Genomic DNA, 21,586 nt, shown 5'->3' with positions numbered 1-21,586 from the left:
AAAATGGCCACTCTAGTCATCACTAATTCTACAAAGCTTATAAAATGAGCTAAAATGCTGGGAACCCTAAGGCTGCTGAAATCTGACCGTAGTTCAGTACACACCCAACGGAAACAAAGTAATCAAAATGGTGAGAAGAGCTTAAATATCATCCAGATGCTCTCGTGTCTGTTCTGAAAATGTAACAACGCAGGAGCCACCGAGAGCTCTGTTGAATATAGTCTGTAAGGCTGCTTTCTACTGTATGCTACTCCATACACTTCACCTCCAGGAAGGGCCTTGTACAATTGAATCCTTTGACCTCTGGCTTACAAATGCCCGCTCACCCCTCACCCAACTAAACAGACCTTACGCAGATCAGAACAAATGCCTAGGTGGTTCACCGCCAATCTCAAATCACTCAAAACTCTCAAGCACCGTCTGGAACGGGCTTGGAGATCTGACCCGTCAGCCCAGAACAAAACAGCTCTAGCAAGCCCAACCAGAATATAGAGACGGGAAATCAATAAAAGCAAGAAATCATTCTATGGAAACCATATCCTAAATGCTCGCAATCCAAACAAGGAACTACATAGAATCATAGCCGAATTCAAATCCCCTGGATGCTCGAGCCTGCCCCCTCCTAGCTCCCAAGCCCTATGCAACACCCTCTTGCGCCACTTCCACATGGCCGCCAACAAAATACACTCCACCATCATCTCTAAACTAAAACGTATGCTGCCGCCTCCCACATGCCCACAGACCCCATCCGAAACCCCTCACAGACACATTGCCTTGACTATTTCTCTCCCATCACACATCAAGAATTCCTCTCACTCGTAGCAGTCAGCCGGCCGTCAGGCTCCCTGAGGACCCCTGCCAACCCTCAATCCTCAAAAACATCCTAACCATGACCTGCATAGGTAATGTTGCATGCCCAGTCCTTAACCACTCACATCAGGATCTTTCCCGAAAGCCCTAAAAACATCCTACATCAAACCTATCCTCAAAACACCAACACTCGACTCACTCCTCCCCCAAAATTACAGGTCTATCTGCAATACACGTTTCATCGCCAAACTCATAGACTGCGCGGCATACAAACAGCTTGGCCAATTTGCCGAGGCCAACAACCTCCTAGACCCTGCACAAGCAGGTTTCAGACCACTAAGAGGAACAGAATCTTCCCGAGCCTCCATCTGGGACGACCTAAAAAGAACAGCCAACGCAGAAGGCTGCACTGTTCTCATCCTGCTAGACCTCTCCACAGCCTTTGATACCATAGATCACTCCATTCTACTAGACAGACTGCAAACACTAGGAATCGGAGGCACAGCCCTCACTTGGATCTCCTCTCACAAATCGATCACAAATCATGCACCTCCACCAGTTCACATCCACATCATGACTAGTAAGTAAGGGTGTCCCTCAAGGAGCATCCCCGTCACCCCTAATCTTCAACTTCTACCTATATCCCCTTTGCGCAATCATCCACTCGCACAATCGTACCTGCTACAACACCCAGATCATCCTCTAACTTCGCAAATCCCAAGGCTCTGGCAGTCCGGACCTATCATCATGCCTCTCTGATATCGACCACTGGAGACGACCTACCACCTCATCCTCAACCCTGGGAAAACTGAAATCCTAGTTTGCAGGAATACAGTACTCCTCCCCCAACCAATCCTGTGACCCAAACCACTAGGACAAACACTGGCAATCTCTAACATGGTAAAAACCTCGGATACATGTTGGACTCCGACTAATCCCTCACCCAACAAACCACCATCATATCCAAAACCTGCTTCTACCATCTATGGATTCTCAGTCGTATTTTTCATGACCTCACCTATCCCCACCGTTTTTCAGCCATCGACTCCATCAGCCTGTCCTGGCTAGACTACGCAAACTGCCTCTGCGTAGGAGCCCCGGCATCACAACTAAGGAAACTAAAGAAAGAATCCAAAATGCGGCAGCAAGCCTGCTCATTTACCTGTCCGTCAGAGAACACATCAGCCCTACTCTAAGAGTCCTCCACTGGCTCCCGATTGCTTGACGCACCACCTTTAAAGCCATGTGTATCACCCACTGCGCAGTCCACAACACCAGCCTGGAATTCCCCTGAGACAAAATTGTCCCCTACGAACCCTCTAGGGAACTCCGATCTCGCACAGCATTTCAACTAGCGATCCCACATCACAACTCAGCAAGGTTAGGCGTTTCCTCCTTCTCCGTCCAAGTGACAATCATCTGGAACCCCCTACCGATACACATTTGCAACACTGAAAACCACCTGAAATTCAAGAAAGCTCTTAAATCTTGGCTTTTCCCAATATTCAGCTGATTCCTGGTACCTCAAGACTACACCACCAAAACAACACCCCTTGCACCAATTACAACACAGGGACTGGCAGCTTTCGCAGCGGCTCACCTGACACACTATCACCCCATGTACAACAACATTCACACCCGACAAGTACACCAGGAAAGCCAGCAGCCTTCGCTGTGGCACACCTGTAATAATCACACCCGTGCTCGCCGCCTATTAGACCCCTACACAAGAAAGACCACAAACAATGAGGCAAAAAGTCTAGGGTAGCCTGCACTCCCCAGTAAGGCACACTGCCCTCGCTCAGTGCATCCTCTGACCCTTTTCACTAGAGAGACCACGAATGACAAGACCACGCTTGCCGCTCTGAATGGGGATTGCACTAGCCAAACAACTCTGAAGACCACGGTACGTAGAATCCCTGAAGACCCATGGTATGTATATCTACACCACAGCTGTGGACACAGGCCGCAGGCATGGCCAAGCACCCATGCACCACAGAATGCAGCTACGGCTATGTTTTCCGGTCTAGAAGCACATATAGCCATCCATACTGAAACACCTTAAGTACATCAACACCCCTCTCACTAGCATACGGCGACTAGCAGTATTTAGTATTTAGTATTTTATTTATTTCTATAATAAATAAATAAAAAATACTAAATACCTTAAGTACATCAACACCCCTCTCACTAGCATACGGCGACTAGCAGCATAAAGAAATTTGGTATCGCTGGCCACACATCAATTCTCTCAACAATAGCACTCTATCACAACCTCCAACATTTGTGCTTTAAATTCAATAGATAATGTACATGTTAAATTAACCTTTATTATAGATTGCTGAAATGAGAGGAAAGCTAGACTATTGTTCTATGTTCTGTTGTGCATGTCACCTTCAGGGGTCAAACTTAGTTCAGATCTTCTATTGGTTTGGCCAGCTTTGAAGCCCAGTTGCTTAAGCAAAGAGGTTCCTAGTTTAGCCATTTGCCAGAGCAAGGCCTCTCATTAATCAGTTAATGGCTCATTAAGCTGGGCTGGAAATACAGATGGTGCATCCACAGCACATGGTAATTCTAAAAAAAATACAAAAAATAAAATGTTGCATTCCTGAAAATTCGGTTATTCAGTGTATGAATTCTGGACTGGTCTTTCCCCCGTTTACAGATGAGGCCTGGTTTCACGAGACAATATATAACAAGGATTATGTTCCAGCCAGCCTCAACCTTCTGATGTATGGCTCAATGCTAAAATCCCATCTTTGCATTTCTGCTTCACGTCCGTTTTCAATATATGGATACCAAGGGGCCTACATCAGCCATGTTTGAGCTAGGAATTAGCTCTAATGGGCGTTTCCAGAGGACAGGGGTAAAAAAAAAAAAAACTAAATTGCCATGCCCATGGGGTACAAACAAAGAAATGAACTTTTTGGTCACAGCTTTGCAACAATGTACTTGTTTTACAAAAGGGAAGACACATTTTAGCTTGATAGAACTTTCTCCAGAGGATACATCTAAACATGATATAGTAATAGATATGAACTTGTAACATAATTCAATAACTTCTTTGTATTTCTTCCTATTTCAAGCTACAGGCATTTTGCTAGTACGGATTCAGAATGTTGTGGTTTTTAAATGTTATAAGGCGCAGCCATGGCAAAGAGGCACCAGGGTGCTGTACAACCAACACATAGAACATTGTTAAAATGACATAATATGGCTTTCTTGCCCTGCCAGGAGGGCAGAAATGGCCTTTAGCGGCCCGCGGCCCGAGTGGAGGGTCGAGCTTCGCTCGGGCTAGCAGGCCGTTAAAGGCCATGTCTGCTCCCTGGCAGGGCATGAAAGTCATTCATCAAATTCCAGATTCTCTTTTTTCTATGCAGCCTCGTGGATCCTCCATCCATCTCTCAGATCTGTGACCTTGAAGATGAACACAGGTTCCCCCTCTAAATTCTCAGTGACTTTACAATTATTGGCTTTAGTTCTCTAGCACTTGTTTACGCAGATTAAATGCTGCTCTGATTTCTACCCCAGAAGCTCAGGAACTTAACAAAAGAAGGGATCTTCTCGCTAGATTTCTGCAGGAATACATAGGATTAACCAGACAATGTTCTGTTTTCAATCCTGTTCTCGAATGAAGAAGTTTAAAGCACACAGGGCAGTAACATTGATCAAGGCAAAGTAGGGCTTAAGAATGGCACTTCCTGTGCAGCTTTAAGTTGGCTGAGTTAGTGCAGCTGTATCAGATCCCATTATGCTTACTTAGCATGGCTGACCTGTTCACTTTAGGTCCAGTTGGCATAATGGGATCTGACACTACTGTGCTAAGTTATCGCAGCATGACATGTTTACATTAGGCTCAATTAGCAAATCAATGTCCGATTACATTACACACAATTAAGACACTAGGGCCAGATTCACTTAGGGCAGGTTACCACAGCATGTACAGATGTCATTATTCCCCGTTAAGACAAACGGTCAGATTCCATTATTGCTAGTTAAAATGTCATGAACAGATTCATGTGTGTACCTTTTGTTGGGAGAATAAATAATGTACAAAGGAGAGCTGCATAGCTGCTTCAGAGTGCAAAAACAAAGTCAAGAGCGAAAGGAACGAGGTTGTTTCAAATGCCGAATATGCCTGGAAGGTGTGCATCCACAAATCTGTTTCTTCATTTCAAACAATCTGCCCCGAGCAGGAGCGAGTACCAGAGGTATGTGCCATGTTCTAATAACAAAAGGCCAGTTAACATTGGGACGTCGACCTTAGTTAGCTAGTCGGCTAGAAGAGGGGAACTACTTCGGCTAGACAACAGGACCAGACTCCATTATTCCATGTGAACATAACAGGCCAGACTCCGTTATAAAAGTGCCTTTGTTGGGAAGGCAACAGAAACAATGCAATATCATCAGGTAGTTTTTCAGGTTGAGAGATACAATATGGCCTGCCATGCATCAGATCCACTAAACCAACACTTAATTGAAGGCACAATGACACCACAGCAGCCAAATGGATCTGCTTGCAAGCGACGAGATAATGTTTACTTACCAAGAGTAGCCTTTCATTCCACTACTTACAAGGTGCCAAATACAACTGCCCATGCTGGCCTATGTAATATCTGTCACTGTTACATGACATCCAAAAATAGATGCAGACTTCAGGAAGGGGTCGCAGATGCACCCTTGCCCTACCTATTGAGTGTGCACTACAGGAGTTCCATTGGAGACACAATAGTAAATAATAGGAAGTTAAGACAAAAGCATACATATACATCATTTACTTTTGCATAGCCCTCATTGCACAAACTGAATATCCTCTTGGTACTCGAGTAGCAGGTTTTTATTATTGCACAATACATGCTCTTCGTCCTGGGAAATTGGTAGGGAGTGCAATGGTGTATGTGCACCTTTTAAAGCGTGGCTATTTCCACATGAGTGTTCAGAAGCCCCTCAACACTATAGTTTTCAAATGATCTTCGGCAACAGTTAGGATGTATACACCTCATGTTTGTGCTTTCCCCATCTGCCAGCTAACATGTTTATATCTCGACCAACACCACCTCTGATCTAGCGTACAGAGTACAAGCCTTTTTAAAATTCCAGCAATCACCAGCCAACTTTTAATATTAATTTATAGAAGTGCTTCAAAGATGTCATTTGCTTGAGAAATGGAAAATTCAGAGCAAAGAAACGGTGCGGTCCCTGCAGGATAGCTCATCGAGTTCAGCACCTCCCTTACAACCTGCTTTTACAAGATCAAATAGAGCAGGGCAGAATCGCCCAGCTTCTAATCTTAACAAGTTCGACAAAGTTAGTATCAATAATTGGATAATAATAGCTATTATTACAGCAGTTGGTAGCAGGAGGAAATTGGTATGGAGCGATACATAAAATGTCTTATTATAAGGTAATACAATAGCTTGGCAATAAGGGTCTACCGCACACATGGGCCCAGCCTCCAAACACGCAAGGTGGAATCCCGCAGCAGGGCAGGGCAAACCGAGGCCTTCATCCATCCCAGGTTGATAAACTGACTACCATTCAATTGGATACTAACAACACCTGTAATTAAAGCACGTAAACGCAGGAGAAATCCTCCGTGAAGCACTGTATAAGAACTTACATTATAGACTTTGTGCCTTGAAAGAGCATGTAGGAGAGCGCTGAACTGCAGGTATGGCACTCCATCATGGCTGTGTGCTGTGCAATACAACATGTTTGCACTCCAGATCCTTCACAGATGCAAAGATTGGCTTGCTGTATAGGAAGGATTTGCGCAAGTCAGACCTCTGCGGATTCTCACAGGTGTCCCCAATTCGGAAATGCATGGGGTTTCCCCCTTTTCCTTGGTGGCTTCGAAACCCTAGGACCAAATCTGTAGGTTGTTCGCACAAGCAGAATTCCTGAAAATATGCTGTGCCGAAAGACTTGGGGTTACCCGTGTTTTAGCCTTTTCCCTTTGCGCCCAGGTAGGTGCACCCACACATGTGAGGTACCGTTTTTGTCGGGGGACCTATGGGAATGCGGGAAGGTATGACATTTGTTGTGTTTGCGTGGTTTTCATAATGTTTCTACCCATTTGCTGCTGCTCTTTGTCGCACAACCCTTTCCTTTCCCAAATGTGACCTACAGTTAGTCGCTGCTTTAGGCTCTATACACTTTTGTAACCTGCACAAGTCACCAACCCTTCAAAAGGTCTGCCTGTGCTCTTTCAAAAAATGTATGCTTGCCCTTCCTCCCCGCATTTCTTTTCCTTATTTACACGTCTGTTCAGGCCGTAAGCATAACACTCCTGTGTACCATGGCTCCGTTTTTTGGTTTGTGGTATTGCCTGTTTTGTGAAACATTACAAAAAATGTGTGATTTCATAACTGCAAGAGTCGGCGGAATGTAGCAGAGCAATGTTTTTCTCAAAATTCATAGAAGCCATTGCCGTACCAGGCCAACCATGTCCACCTTTTTTTCGGTCATGCTCCCGCTTTTTTCCCAAACCATGGAATTTTTCCCTACATAGTTGTTGCCTGACCTGTGCAAATCACCCCTTCCTAAACTTGGAATTTTGTCTACTTTTCAGAAATGTATGCCTTTCTGTCCTCCCATTCAGCTTTCCTACCCTTTTCTTCCATTCCGTTCACGCATGTCCTATTGGAAAAAAAAGGCCAAAATCGCCTAGCTCTCACAAAACCATATTAAAACATTTTTTGTTTCCACTCAACCTGTTCTTGAAAGCCAGAAAAATGGGGAATTCAGCACAGCAAAACATTTGTCCCTAGCTCTTACAAGGAAAAAACCACAGGCTTCTTTGTACATCATTTTATTGTCATTTTTTGAAAAAACCCAAACATTTCTTCCTTTTTGGTTATTTTCTCTCACCCCCTAAAGCAAGGTAGGATTGCTGGGTGCCATTATGACCGCGTACATGCGGGAAATAAAGGGGCCACATTTGGCCAAGATATCTCATGTAACAAAAAAGTAACAAGGCATTGAATGGCGACATTCCAAAATCACCAAAAAAGGCCTTGGCACAAGGGGGGGGGGACCCATGGTAGTTAAGGGGTTAATATTCTTTGTGAACTAGAAGGGAAGAACTAGAGGCTGGACATTTATAAAAGAAATTCCTGGTGACTGGCTATTCAGGCGGAATTCTCCTGAATAATCTCTGTACACCAACAAAACATTACACTGCGCCTAAAGAAGCTAAATCCTTACATCTTTCAATTAGCCATCCCCAGGCACCTTCAGATACTCAGATTTCCAAGGACCATCCTTTATTCACTTTGCATCAAGTGATTGAGAATGAAACTCTTGCTATTTTAAAGGGTATGAAAGCTACCTCCTGCCTAGGGGATATATGTTCACAAGTATCATTAAGGATCCTGAGGTCCTTATTCCCTGGATCACCAGGATGATTAATGCCTCTTTTCACAAGGCTTCCTTCCCCCCCATGGATTACGTCACTTTAAAAAAGGACAGTCTTGCCCTGGCAATAGTGGGGAATGATCATCCTATCACAAATGTACCCTTCATGTTAAAGATCTTGGATAAAGTGGCGTACTCTCAGATGCAAGCATTTTGTGAAACCCGCAGTCTGTTGGGAGCTCGTCAATCTGTTTTATGGGCTGGAGCAGAATCAAACATCTTCAGCATCATTGATCAAGGTCACACCGCATTTCTGATGCTTCTGGATCTATTAGCTGCTTTTGACCTTGTCGACCATGCATTGCTCATTAAGAGACTGGTTGATGTCGGAAGATGTTCGGAGTGCGCTACAAACTGGATAATGTCTTTTTTGGGTCCTTGAAGGGCCAGGGTGGACGTGGGTGATTTCCTGTGCTCTCTGATTCAATGTACCTGTAGTGTGCCTCAAAGCCTGTGTCTTTCCCCCATGCTGTTTAACATCTACATCAGGAATTTGTTAAATCTACTGGACAGCATGGGGGTCTGCTATACCAATTAAGCAGATGACACTCAGGTGCTCATGGAGTTGACAGGCAACCATGCTCTGGGCACTATGGCTATTGCAAATATCTATACCGCCATTGAATACTGGATGGCCTTGAATTCTCTTGCCTGAAATGATGACAAAAACAGAGCTAATGATAGTAAGATCCAGCCATAGGCTTAAAAAATGAGACCCTCTCTACAATCATTGTTCTATTGCTGATTGTACTATCAAAGATCTCCTTATGTGAAGACTTTGGGAGTGCATTTTGACTTCCAGATGACATTTAATAGACATACCTCTAATTTGCGCTCCTCTTGTGCTTATCTTAACAATATTCTCAGGCAAATTCCCCATTATGTGTTCCTTGAGAATAGAGCCATCATCGCTCAGCCTTAATATCTTTCAAGTTGGATGGATTCTTTTAATATTTTATTGTATGGCTTATCCACTCTGAATATTAATAAGCTCCAGGTTATTCAAAATGGAGCAGACAGAGCTGTTCATGGGCTTAAGAAGCAACAAGATGTGATCATGGCTAGGTGCAACCTACACTAGCGTCCTGTTTCACAGAGCATTTGTCACAAAGTTTGCACTCTCACCTTCAAATACTTAAATGTTTTGGCCCCTAGTACCTTGCGGAGCGTTTGAGATTCAAGCCAATCAAGAGGGTCCTTTGATCCAATGAACTTCAACGTCTTACTGTACCACGATATAACCTCTAGAAATATGGAGGAATTAGTTTTGCCTGTTTGGCTACTCATACTTGAATGGGCATCCCCTCTCAGTTTGATCCATCTCTTGCTTCGTTGTTAAAAAAAACGATCAAGACCCTCCTCTTCACTAGAGGAGTAGATTAGATCCTCCTGACCACTTTTGTCTTATTTCCCCCCTTCCGATTTTCTCTGTTTGTTTGCTCTTGGTCTTTTTTGCGCACACGGGGGCCTTTAGTGTGTTGGCGCATTACAAAAAATAAAAATAAACTAGTTTTTTACCAGTCTTTGACTACCCATAACCATGCTAAGCCCAATGGCCATTCCCAGCCAGTTGATGACACCCCCCCCCATAAAAAAAATTATCTCCTCATGGGAATTGTTAAGCTCGCTTTAATCAAGCCCCATACAACTTTGCACTTGAAGTGCCTGCCAATGTTTTTTCAAAGCAGTCTTCTGAGTTATTGACTTAATAGGAGTTGTTAACCTACTACTGGCGTAATAAAAATGTCTTAGCCAGATCTGCCTTCAGCCACTCGATTTATAAGCACTCTGTGTCCCTCACTGAAGTCCTGTGAGCAACAATCATTGGCAAAGACAACAGTTTTGACTTGTGTGCAAGCATTAGGCCTTTGCCAGGCACTGCTATTAGGTGCCCTGGTCATTTTGCACCGGCTACCATCAATGGCCAGTTAATACTAATATGGCTGTGCCCGACAAGTGCCTTTGCCATGCCTACACAAAATCTCAAATTGCTGGCATTGACTATGCGAAAAAGAACACTGAGTGGGGCAGTAAAGGAGGAGAATGAAAAGTGGAGAAGTTGAACAGGTGGAGACTGAACGCTGCGATGGGGCTAGATCGGCGCATCATACAACAGGATCAGCTATTTCTTATACCTTCTAAAAGTATCTGGGTGTACTAAACTAAACAGCAACTGTCTCCTATCACCTGAATATATCTGGGTATACCAAACTACAGCAAGTTACACATCCAAGATAGGCATGCATTTTAAGGTTGTGTGCAAAGACTTCTGTGTCCTCCATACTGAACTTCCGCTCTATCATATAAACTCGTGTAGTGCAAGACATTCTAACTAAAACTGCATTTTACATTGCAAGACACTATTTTCAAAAAGTGTGCACAACTTAGAGTCACATGTGGGCTATACACTATGAGAAATATCTACCTGGTTTTATATGATAAAGTATGGTAACGCCGTTATTTTAAATGAAACATATGCTAGAGTTAGTATCTGTCAGGTTTAACTAAATTGGAAATGTGTCCACTTTGTATTTCTTTACCCCAAAGCCTTTTTATTTTTTTAAATATTTTCCATTGAGAGGGTGCTCTCAAAATAGACAGTTGTTGTTTGAGCTCTATATAAATTCTAATAAAGTATACAATTATCAAATGAAAGCAAAATTGTATCTGTAGGTAGAGCATAATCCATATTGTATGGACTAATAGTGGGTTCACATCTGATATGTGGTTGCTTTTTCTAGTTGAAACTCCATCTTACAACCAAATCTTTAGAAAACTCTACCTCATCAAAGGGATGACAATTGGAGAAGAGAAAAAAGCAGCAGACAATGAATGCGTAGGCTCACCTTTTACTCGGTCTCCTTTGTGAAGCGGGATCTCCCCTTCCCCTTGTGGTTGGTATGGCTTCACGACAATAAAATGTCTCCCGGGCACTGCACTGTAAAGTTTCCGTTTAGGACCCTGATAATCCAAGGGGGAGACTGGTTCCCTATTGGCACTGGGACTGAAATGAAGAGGAAAAAAAAACATTGAAAAACGTATCGCCCATGAAATATTCTGGTAAAATTATTATCAACAAAATTGCATTCTCAAAAAAAAAATATTGGTTCTTGAAAACGTATTATTAAACACTGCATCTAAAAACATTGTAAATGTGCCCTTAAATTGCCTTTTTTCTGTTTTGTTGAAAAACCATACGGGCCTCGCACCACAGGCGCCATGTTACCCTGCCGACTCAGGAAGAAACGGACATGCTCTTGTGCACATCGACATGGCAATATGATGAAGCCGGGTAGATTCACAAGCTACAATTTCCCATTTCATAACTTAAAGCTTCTCTTTGTGTTCTTTCTGTATCAATTTAGAAATGTTATTTTCCGGTTGTTCCTGTGGTTGGGCGTGTAAAAGATGAAAATGCACAGAGAACAAAGGAAATTGGCCTGCAGAGCCGATGCAATGTAATGTAATTTGGTTGCTGACAATGCGCATCTCCGTTGCCCAACAGTCTCCCTTTTGACTGGTAGTTTTTTTTCAGACTCAACGACCAGTAAATCTGTTACAGCTGTCAGGAGGTGTACCTCTCAGCAGCATTTCTGATGGCGTGTTTTCTTAGTAGTGTGCACTTACACGCAGATGGAAATATACACAGATCCCACATTCATTTCAACAGAACTTTAGCAGCACTCGACGCAGAATGCCGATTCCCTCTGTGGATCTGTGCAAGCTTTGCAAAGAAAACTAACAGAGGCAAAGCTCCTGTACTCGTGGTAAATACACGAGAAAGCCAGACTTCTGGCATTGTTTTCTAGCTAGGATTTCATAGCGGATGGAACCCATTGAAACGGAAATACTATCTCTTCAATGAACGATTCTCAGTAAAAACGCCTTCCTCCCTTTCCATGTGCCATACGCAGGAGACTCATGCACCACGCACCCGCTGATGGCAATCTGCTTCCACAGCTGCAGCCATTAAGGCTCAGATCAAGCACAGTAAAGCCAGCCAAATCCTCGAGTGGGTAAGACTGATCAGGTTATTGCGCTATAAGTGCACTGTGGGGAGGTGGGGGATCTTGATATTCATCCATGGTGAGAGATCCATTTAATCTACACAGAAATTGAGCACCCCAAAAACAAACCTAAAATCTGAGAATATTATATAACTTTTTTTGAATGGGACATATTACCTGACAAGATTCAATTTTCTAAACAATTTAAATTGTGTAGAATTTCCCAGGACTTTCCTGGATACAGTGGTCTTCAGTAACTGAGGGTTCCATCTAACCCATGTTATGTGGCCTATTTTGACAAGTGGATATACTACACTGGGTCCTCAAGTGTATACTCATGAAAGTTTATTTTTACACTTCCAATTGATCACAGAAGCTACAACAGGTGTGATGGGTGTGGTGTCGTCACTGCACCCATGTCACGTGGGAAGGAACATGGGGCAGAGGGAAGGGGAGGAGCAAGGAGGAGGGAAAAGAGGACAGTTCCTGGCAGGCATGGAAGGAAAAAATAAGTGTTGCACCCCAGCTCGCGTCGGTCTCTCCTTGAGTGTCTGTGATTGAGTGACTGAAGGCATAGCGTGAGGGGGTCCACTTCAGGGACATTACATTGGTGATGAGGCAGATTCGGCAAACCCCACCAGGCCTGCCACCTCAGAGACCCTGTACTCATGGCATGCCACTCGGCACCACTGGAGACACAAGCCTCCGTCCCCGCAAGCAGCCCCAGACGAGGTGGGTCCGAGCGCGAAGGCTCCCCACCAACTGGACACTCCTGCGTGAACCATGCCTGGACTGTACGCACGCAACTATCTGCGGGTGGAGCAGCGGCTCCCCGCGTGGAAGGATCCGGGCAGTCAAGGGAAGAAGAACTCCCACCGATTGCAACGGCACGAGTCCAGGCAGGACTGCATGCGCACCAACATCTGCGAGTGGAGCTGCAGCTCCCTGCTCACAGTGATCCGGGCGGTCGAGGAGCACAGGCCTCCCGCCAATGGCAACAAGGTCAGAAAACAAACCGCAAAGAGCGGTGGAGGCATGGCCCTCCCCCTCCAAAGCTGGCAAAGGAAACAGAGGTTAAGGGTTCTTGCACCCACCAAATGACGATTTAACCCACACCAACCCGCTCAAAATAGAACCACAACCCGAAGGCCACACAAGCCCACAACAGCGGCTCACCAGCACACAGTACAGCGCCCCACCTGGGCCCCATCTCACACGAGAGAGGGGAGAAATCCTCCCACAATAATACAGCCTCAAAACACAGGGCCCAGAAGAAAGTCGGGAAGAGCCTGACAACAGCGCCCCCACCTAGCAGACACACTGCAGACCACCAGGAAAAACAACGAAGGGAAAAGAAAGGCCAACCTCCCATGAGTATTTCACAAGAGGAGTCACTGACAGTTCCAGTGACCCCTACCAGACCATCACACAAAAGAATGATGGACAGCCTTCTGTCCCAACTACCATCCAACTTCAACCTCACTGACACCAGCATACTTGGATCACGATGGAAAAGGTGGCTAAGGGACTTCGAGGTGTGCCTAAAAGCAGGTGGACCATTAGAAGATTAACAGAAACATAGCCTACTAAACCATGCAGTGGGATCAAACGTGCGTGATATTCTGGACGAGATACCAGAAAACACCATAGACACCTACACCAGTCTGAAGACAGCCCTCACAGAATACTTCACACCCCACACAAACATGGACTATGAAAGACACATCTTTCACACCACAAAACAATGCAGAGGCAAGACCATATACGCATTTGTAATGAGCCTAAGGCTGAGAATGAAACACTGTGATTTCAACAACTACTCTAACGATGAAGCCCTCCGATCACAGATCATAGTAGGGTGCGAAAGTGCTGACTTCCGGAAACGGCCGCTGCAAAAACAGCGCAACTTGGAGGAAATACTACACCTGGCTCGCTTGGACGCCGCGCTCGCAGCACAGGTGGAGGGTATCAATTACATAAAAATCACACATGGAAAACATGAGAACTTTAACAAGCTAGAAGGCACAGCAAGAAACAATGGCGACCCCTTTTGCTAAAGGTGTGGACACCAATATCCACATGAGGAGCTATGCCCTGCCATGGGCCAAACATGCTCTGCCTGCGGTGGAGAAAATCATTACAAAGCTGTGTGTCTGATCTATAGCAGCAAAATGAAGGGAGCGGTGGAGAAATGGAAAGTCCGCACCGGAACAGGAACAAAGTCAGTTGACCCAACACCGGGCGACACACCAACCCCATAACATGGCCCGCCATGACACTATGATGAACAACCCGAAGGAAGACAAGACAGAAGAGAATGGAGAGAAAGCAAGACCACACCACCTAAACCAAGAAGGAGACCCAGGCGATACATCAGATGCCTCGTAGAACAATTACCATCTGACAAGGCATCAAGTACCTCTTCGGAGGAAAACACCCGCAGACATGAGAAACACCAAGAAGAACCGAGGAAGAAGGGTTACCTGTATGTGCTAGGAAATAACATGACGAAAGAACACAGCCCCATACTCATGATACAAATCAACCGAACAACAGCCCAATTTCTAATAGACACAGGGGCAACAGTGAATGTAATCCGCAAAGAAGTATACAAACGCATAGAAAATGCCCCCTGCCTACAACTAGCAAGAGCCCTCATTTTCCCCTATGGCTCAAAGACATCTCTGGCCTGCAGAGGATTCTTCAGGGCATCATGCCGCTACAAAGACCATGCAAAAAGCATCCCCATGCACGTTCTAGAAGCCGCCACTGACAGTTGATGCATCCTAAACTACCAAGCGGCCATAGATATTGGGCTAATCCACATATTATATCGACTCATTGTGCACAAATATCTGGACCCTACCGCAAGCATTGAGCAGGTTTCTCCCTGCACTGTTCAACGGCCTAGGTAAACTGAAAAACAAACAAATCGAGCTGCACATCGATACCACCGTCACACCGGTAGCACAACATTATACAGGAATCCCCATCAACATTCAGAATCAAGTAGAATACGAGCTGACCAAATTATTGGAAGCAGACATCATAGAGCCAGTCGAAGGTCCCACACCATGGGGTCTCCCCCATAGTACCAGTGCCAAAAAGAGACTTGCAGGACATCTGAATATGTGTGGACATGAGAAGACCAAATGAAGCCATCCTGAGGGAACGACATCAAGCCCCCGAATTACTGACATGGTACATCTCCTAAATGGAGCAACAGTCTTCTCTAAACTGGACTTAAACAAACGTTATCACCAGCTAGCAAGAGGTCCCTACATAACCTTTGTCACACACTTCGGGTTATTCCGATACAAGCGATTAAGCTTTGAACAAACACAAGAACAACACGATAACACACTGATGAGGGTATGCATGGCTTTGGAGGAGGCCCAACTCTCCATGAACAAGGCATAGTGTGAATTTCGGAAAAAAACACTTTGGTTCTTTGGACACATCTTCTCTGAGAAGGGCATGACACCAGACCCAGAGAAGGTTAGCGCACTCAGGGAACCTGAGCCACCCACCACCACCTCAGACCTCAGATCTTTCCTGGGACTTACAAGCTATTGCACAATATACATCAGAGACTTTGCATCTGTCAGTGAGCCCCCTCAGGGCCCTCACCAAACGCAACACTGAATTTGTTTGGTCACCTCGGTGTCAGGAAGCATTTCAGCTCATCAAGGACCGCATCACAGATGCCAAGAACATGGCTTACCTTGACCCAAAAAAAAACACGGAACTCATTATAGACGCAAGTCCAGTAGGTCTTGGAGCCATTCTCATGCAACTGGATGACAAAGAAGGACATGAAAAACACATTGTGTCATATGCCAGCCGAAGTCTCGCCAAGACCGAGCAAGCGTATTCTCAGGCCGAGAAGGAAGGATTAGCCGTGGTCTGGGCCTGCGAACACTTCCATCCATTTCTCTACGGAAAACCATTCGTTGTAGTCACAAATCACCAAGCATTGATCTTCATATGCAGCATCCCACAAGCTAAAATGCCTCCCAGAATAGCAAAGTGGGCACGCCGCCTCCAGGACTACCAGTTCACCATAACACACAGGCCAGGTAAAGAACAAAACCCTGCCGACTTTCTCCGACGCCGCCCACGAGACAAATGCGAACCAGAGCAATCCATAGCAGATCAATACATAAGATACATCATCCAGAGCAACACATCCCAGGGTCTCAACATGGATCAAATAATTTGTGAATCCAACACTGACCAAGAAGTGCAACTCATACTGAGATGCCTATAAACGGGGCGATGGAAACAAGCAAAACAACTCAAAGAGACAGTAAGCAAAGACACGAGACAAGACATCACATGCTTCTTAGCAGTGAAAGAGGAACCTGCAAAGTCAGAAGGGGGTCTGCTGCTAAAAGGCACCAAACTCATATTACCACGCAACCTGCGATGGAAAGTGTTGGAGCTAGCTCATGAAGGACACAGGGCCATTGTGTCCATAAAAACAATGTTAAGACAAAAACTGCTTGACACACTAGTAGAAGATCTACTCAAGAACTGCCCCCCATGTGCAGTCATAAAACCCCACACCACACCCGGGCCACTGTGCATGACAGCACTGCCTCAAGGGACATGGGAGGAAATAGCCGTCGACCACTTTGGGTCCATGGAAGGGGGAGAGTACATATTAGCGGCAGTTGGTGCGTACTTGAGATACCCTGACGTACAAGTAGAACTGTCCACATCAGCTCAACACACCATTCCAGCACTGGACAGGATTTTCACCACATACGGAGTCCCCAGGGCGGTAAAGTACGACAACGGGCCCCCTTTCACTGGGCAGGATTTTAAAACTTTTGCAGAATACATGGGATTCCGCCATAGAAAAATAACACCTCTGTGGCCACAGGCCAATGGCACGGTAGAAAGATTTAATGTCAAGCGCACAACACAGATTGCGCGACTCACAGGACTGCCCGTGGAGAAACTCCTATGCCAGCTCATGTGAGTCTACCAAAATACCCCACACAGCACCACCGGGAAAACACCTTCAGAGATAGTGTTCGGACGAACCATTAGGACACAATTGCCGCACATTGCAGCGGATGAAGACCAATATGAAAACAACCATGAGATGAGAAGAAAAGACACCCTCATGAAAGAAGGCATGAAAAAGGCAACTGACACCACCCGCAGAAAGTGACCTGTCACCAGGGGAACATTGTGATAGTCTGACAACCACAAAACCTCAAGAACATGGCTCCATTCAATGAGGAACCTCTCACTGTCATCAAAACAAAAGGATTGCTCATCACTGCAGAAGGAGAACGCAGATCTACAACGAGAAACTCTGCCCACTTCATGCGAATGCCCGGAATCACACCCATTGCTGATAGGAGTTTCACTTGTACCCACCACAACTGGGACACCCCATACGACGGGGACAGAGAAGATTCAGAAAATGAGATATCACAAGAGGCTGCCCCAAGCCAATCCACAAAGATGGACATCCGACCCCAGAGAGCCAGATAGAAACCCCACCGCCTCATTGAGGAAATGAGCTGAAGGCAGGACTTTGTGTTTAGTAACAGGGGGTGTGTCGTCACTGCACCCATGTCACGTGGGAAGGACCATGGGGCAGAGGGAAGGGGAGGAGCAAGGAGGAGGGAAAGGAGGACAGTTCCTGGCAAGCATGGAAGGAATAAAGAAGTGGTGCAGCCCAGCTCGCGTCAGTCTCTCCTTGAGTGACTGAAGGCATAGCGTGAGGCGGTCCACTTCAGGGACATTACAATGGGAACAACCACTTGTCCATGGACACGGAAGCCAGCTCACTCTACAACTGCCATCCAGGGGAAAACTCGCCCATCACTCATCCAACATCCCACATCACGGTTCCATGCAAGCCTACCAGCACTCCAAGCACAGGCTTACATACCAGACAGGCAGCCCCTCTCCCTCCATAAACTGAGGGATGAGCACAATAGCCACTAAAGAAGCCCATAGGCCCGAGACCTGACAGTCAGACGTGTCACCATATATGCACCATCATCACCCACATTAAAGGGAACATACAACAGTTGGAGGATTATTTAGTTAGGCACTCATCAGGAATAACCTGCAGACATCTGTAGGGTATGAGGGTGATTATGTAGTTCTCTTTAAGCACCGCAGTTACAGATACATCCTCCTCCTCATCTCTCAACCAACTCATTTCCTCTCGGCACATTCTACTCTAGAGCAGAATGTCCTGGTAGACCATCACTACTCCACGGAAACAAGATCACAACCGAAGGTGATGCATCCAATGCATGAACAAAAACAGCTGCCAATCACCACTAATTATAGACGCACACCTAAAACACCCCTACAGACAGCAAGCCTAGTCAAAAGAAAGTCTGCAAACAAAGTATGTAAGAAGGAAAAAAACATGGAAACCTAAAATCAATGGGCAGTGCAACAACTGTGGGCCAACACGCATTACCCTGGAAAGAGTACAAAACAAGTTACAAGTTGATACCAGTGACCAGCTAGATAATAGCTAGAAAATAACATGTGCACTGGCACGACACTGGACAAGATTAAACTAAGCACACCACAGAAGAATCCATGCAACCCCAAAAGCAACCGTATTCGTGTCTATAATACACACTTTGGCACACTACCCAAGGATCAAATGCTGCCTGGAAGACAATCGTATTCATATCACAACGTAGATTGAAACGGCATAGTGAACCCACATCTGAAACACTGCTGCCCCAACCTGCTGCTTACCACAGTTTGCACCTGAAACCCTTTAGCTACAACACCGGGTAGGGTGTTTTGGGGGACATCCCTGCAGACCCTGTTAAAAAAAAAAAAAACAAAACAAAAAAAAAGGGACTGACCCTCCTTAGCTTCAAAGCGAGGAAAGTGCCAGCCCCCTCAGGCCCAGGCCATGTTATCTAATGAATGAGCCCAAGTTACAAGATAAAATTAGAGCAACATGGCCTGAGGGGGCTGGCCCCTTCCTCGCTTTGAAGCTAAGCACTGTATGTCAGGGTTCCTGCATAGATGGGAGACAGTCCACAGTCCCCAATTCCATGTGTTATCTTAGTTTAAATATCTCATAACACACTAAGAAAACACATGGCCTCCACTTAATTTTCTTTTACATTGTGCTAGTGTCAGTCTTTGAAAGTATTGCACTCAGAGAACATTGGTTTGTTTTGCTGAATTGCATTCTGGTATTCATAGTCTCCCAGTCAAGATAGGGGTAATAAGGCCACAGTGGTACACTTTTTGCCTATGATAGTTCTATAAGGATTAATATATTTGAATGACACCATGGTTTTGTACTTTTCAAGTTATCTTTATAAAGCAGTGTTGTTGAAAGCCAAATATGGGGGTGAGGAGGGGAATGATGAGAGGAAAAGTCAGTCATGAGTATTTGCCTAGGATGTGGAAAAAGAGGTTGCACTCCTGGACACTGGTGCAGTTATTTTCCCCTGAGTGTGGCTGCTTTTCGGGGCACAAGTAAAGGACACATGTGGGTGGACAGCGTAACTTTTTGGCAGAGGGTGGACACACTCCTTGGGTTTGTTTGAGGTTGGCAAGCTTGCTCATGCATTTTATTTAGCTACCGGATTTTACTCAGGCTATCATATTCCCAGTGCAGATGCTTACCCACAAGACCACAATCACTTTATTTTCATATTGGGTTTTGTTTTCCTGGGAGTATTTCACTACAGATTGCTGGGTTTAAAAGGTGAGCACATTTTTATACTTTGCTAGTTTATTTATTGGAACATTTCCACTCTCAGGTTATTTTTCTAGTGTTTGTTACTTTTTTTATGTTATTTTGTCCTGCGCACCTTCTTCTAAGGGGAAGGTTAATTGAACTATATTTGTATATTTCACTTTTAGATATACGTTCATTTACTGTGCATATATTCATGGGTGCCAGCTTTTGGTTTTCACTATGGGGGCAAAAGTACCTGGGCATATGTTATTCTTGCAGCCAGTCCTTTCCTTTCCCTTTTCCGTGCTGTTACTTGGGGTTGTGCGATGTATCACAACAGTCACCAAGAGACCGGCCATCAAACAAGGGGCTTGTAGCACACTGCTTAACCAAAGTTTGTGATGCTGGCCAAATAATTCCATCTGCCTTTGCATTGCCTAACAAAATGGTGAGCTCTCAAAGCCGGTCATCCTTAACAATAGCACTGTCAACACAGTTCAAAATCAGCCTGTGATTTAAGAACATCTTTGAGCGATGAGATGCAAGTGTTTTATAATATAGAGTGGACATGACTGAAGGCCGTGCCCACTGGCCATGGGTAGTTGTCTGGTAGTGTTCTAAAATATACACTGGCCATGGCCACTGGCATGGAAAAAATCTATGAAATAACAAAACCTTTGAAATGCAAGGAAAATAGTTTAGCTGCAGGGACATTAAGGTGAGAACTTAACACAACAACTCCTGTAATTCAGCTAAAGCTACCTTAACCTTGCGCCCACTGTTATGCAGCCTACGACCACAATGATGACATTAATGATGACATCACTGGTGATATCACTAAATACATAATCTACTACATCACTGTTAACATGAAATATACAACCACTGATTAAATCTGTGATGGAATCTTACATCATGTCATTTATGACATAGCTAATAAAGGTTTTGATTAAATAAATAACAATTTGCCATGGCTAAGGCTGTGGACACAGCACATGGCCGAATGCCATGGCTAGTGGCTGGTTAGTGCTGTACAGTATACAGCGGGCACGGCCGAAGGCCATAGATAGTGGCCCCTTAACATGTAACAACATACAGTAGGCACAGCCGAAGTGGCAGTGCCTGATGAATGTTTCAAAATATACAGTGGGTACCAATGAAAACTGTGGCCACTGGCTATAGCTGAAGGCCATGGCTAGTGGCCCTTAATGTGTTAACATATACAATGGGCACAGCCGAAGGCCATGGCCACTGACCATGGGCAAAGGCCATGGCTAATGGCCCATTTATGTGTTAAACTATACATAGGGCATGGCCAAAGGCTGAGGGCACTGGCCATAGCTTCCATCACTGGTGTTGTAGATAATTATTGAGGTCATCAGTGTGATTATAGGCTGCACAACAGGTCCAACGTTAAGGTGGCTTTAGCTGAATTTCAAGGGTTTTGTTGCATTAAGTTATACACCTGAACGTCCCTGCAACTAAAGTTGGTTCCTTGAATATATATGTATGCAAACAATCCAATAGTGGGCTGTGAAAATGCATCATACAGCTGCTTTTTTAATTCTGCCTGCTGGATGGAATAAAACCCCCCAAGAAGTTTAAGGTTTTGTCAATTTTTGAGATTATAAAATAGTGTTTTCATTTTCGCGAGCAG

The 21,586-nt window shown here is 45.0% G+C and overlaps 1 protein-coding gene across 8 annotated transcripts in view; it reads right to left on the bottom strand.

Annotated features, from left to right (window-relative positions):
- The window catches only part of SHANK2 (SH3 and multiple ankyrin repeat domains 2), a 4,166,579-nt gene that overhangs the window by 1,782,356 nt on the left and 2,362,637 nt on the right, over positions 1 to 21,586 (bottom strand). For all 8 annotated transcript variants that reach the window (XM_069623409.1, XM_069623408.1, XM_069623411.1 and 5 more), the window contains one exon: positions 11,073 to 11,230. In XM_069623409.1, the coding sequence (XP_069479510.1) occupies positions 11,073 to 11,230 (158 nt within the window). The remainder of the gene's footprint in view (positions 1 to 11,072; positions 11,231 to 21,586) is intronic.

Source organism: Ambystoma mexicanum, chromosome 11 (assembly GCF_040938575.1).
Source record: "Ambystoma mexicanum isolate Mex_15411 chromosome 11, UKY_AmexF1_1, whole genome shotgun sequence".
NCBI lineage: Eukaryota > Metazoa > Chordata > Amphibia > Caudata > Ambystomatidae > Ambystoma > Ambystoma mexicanum.
This window is presented reverse-complemented; position numbering and strand designations above follow the sequence as displayed.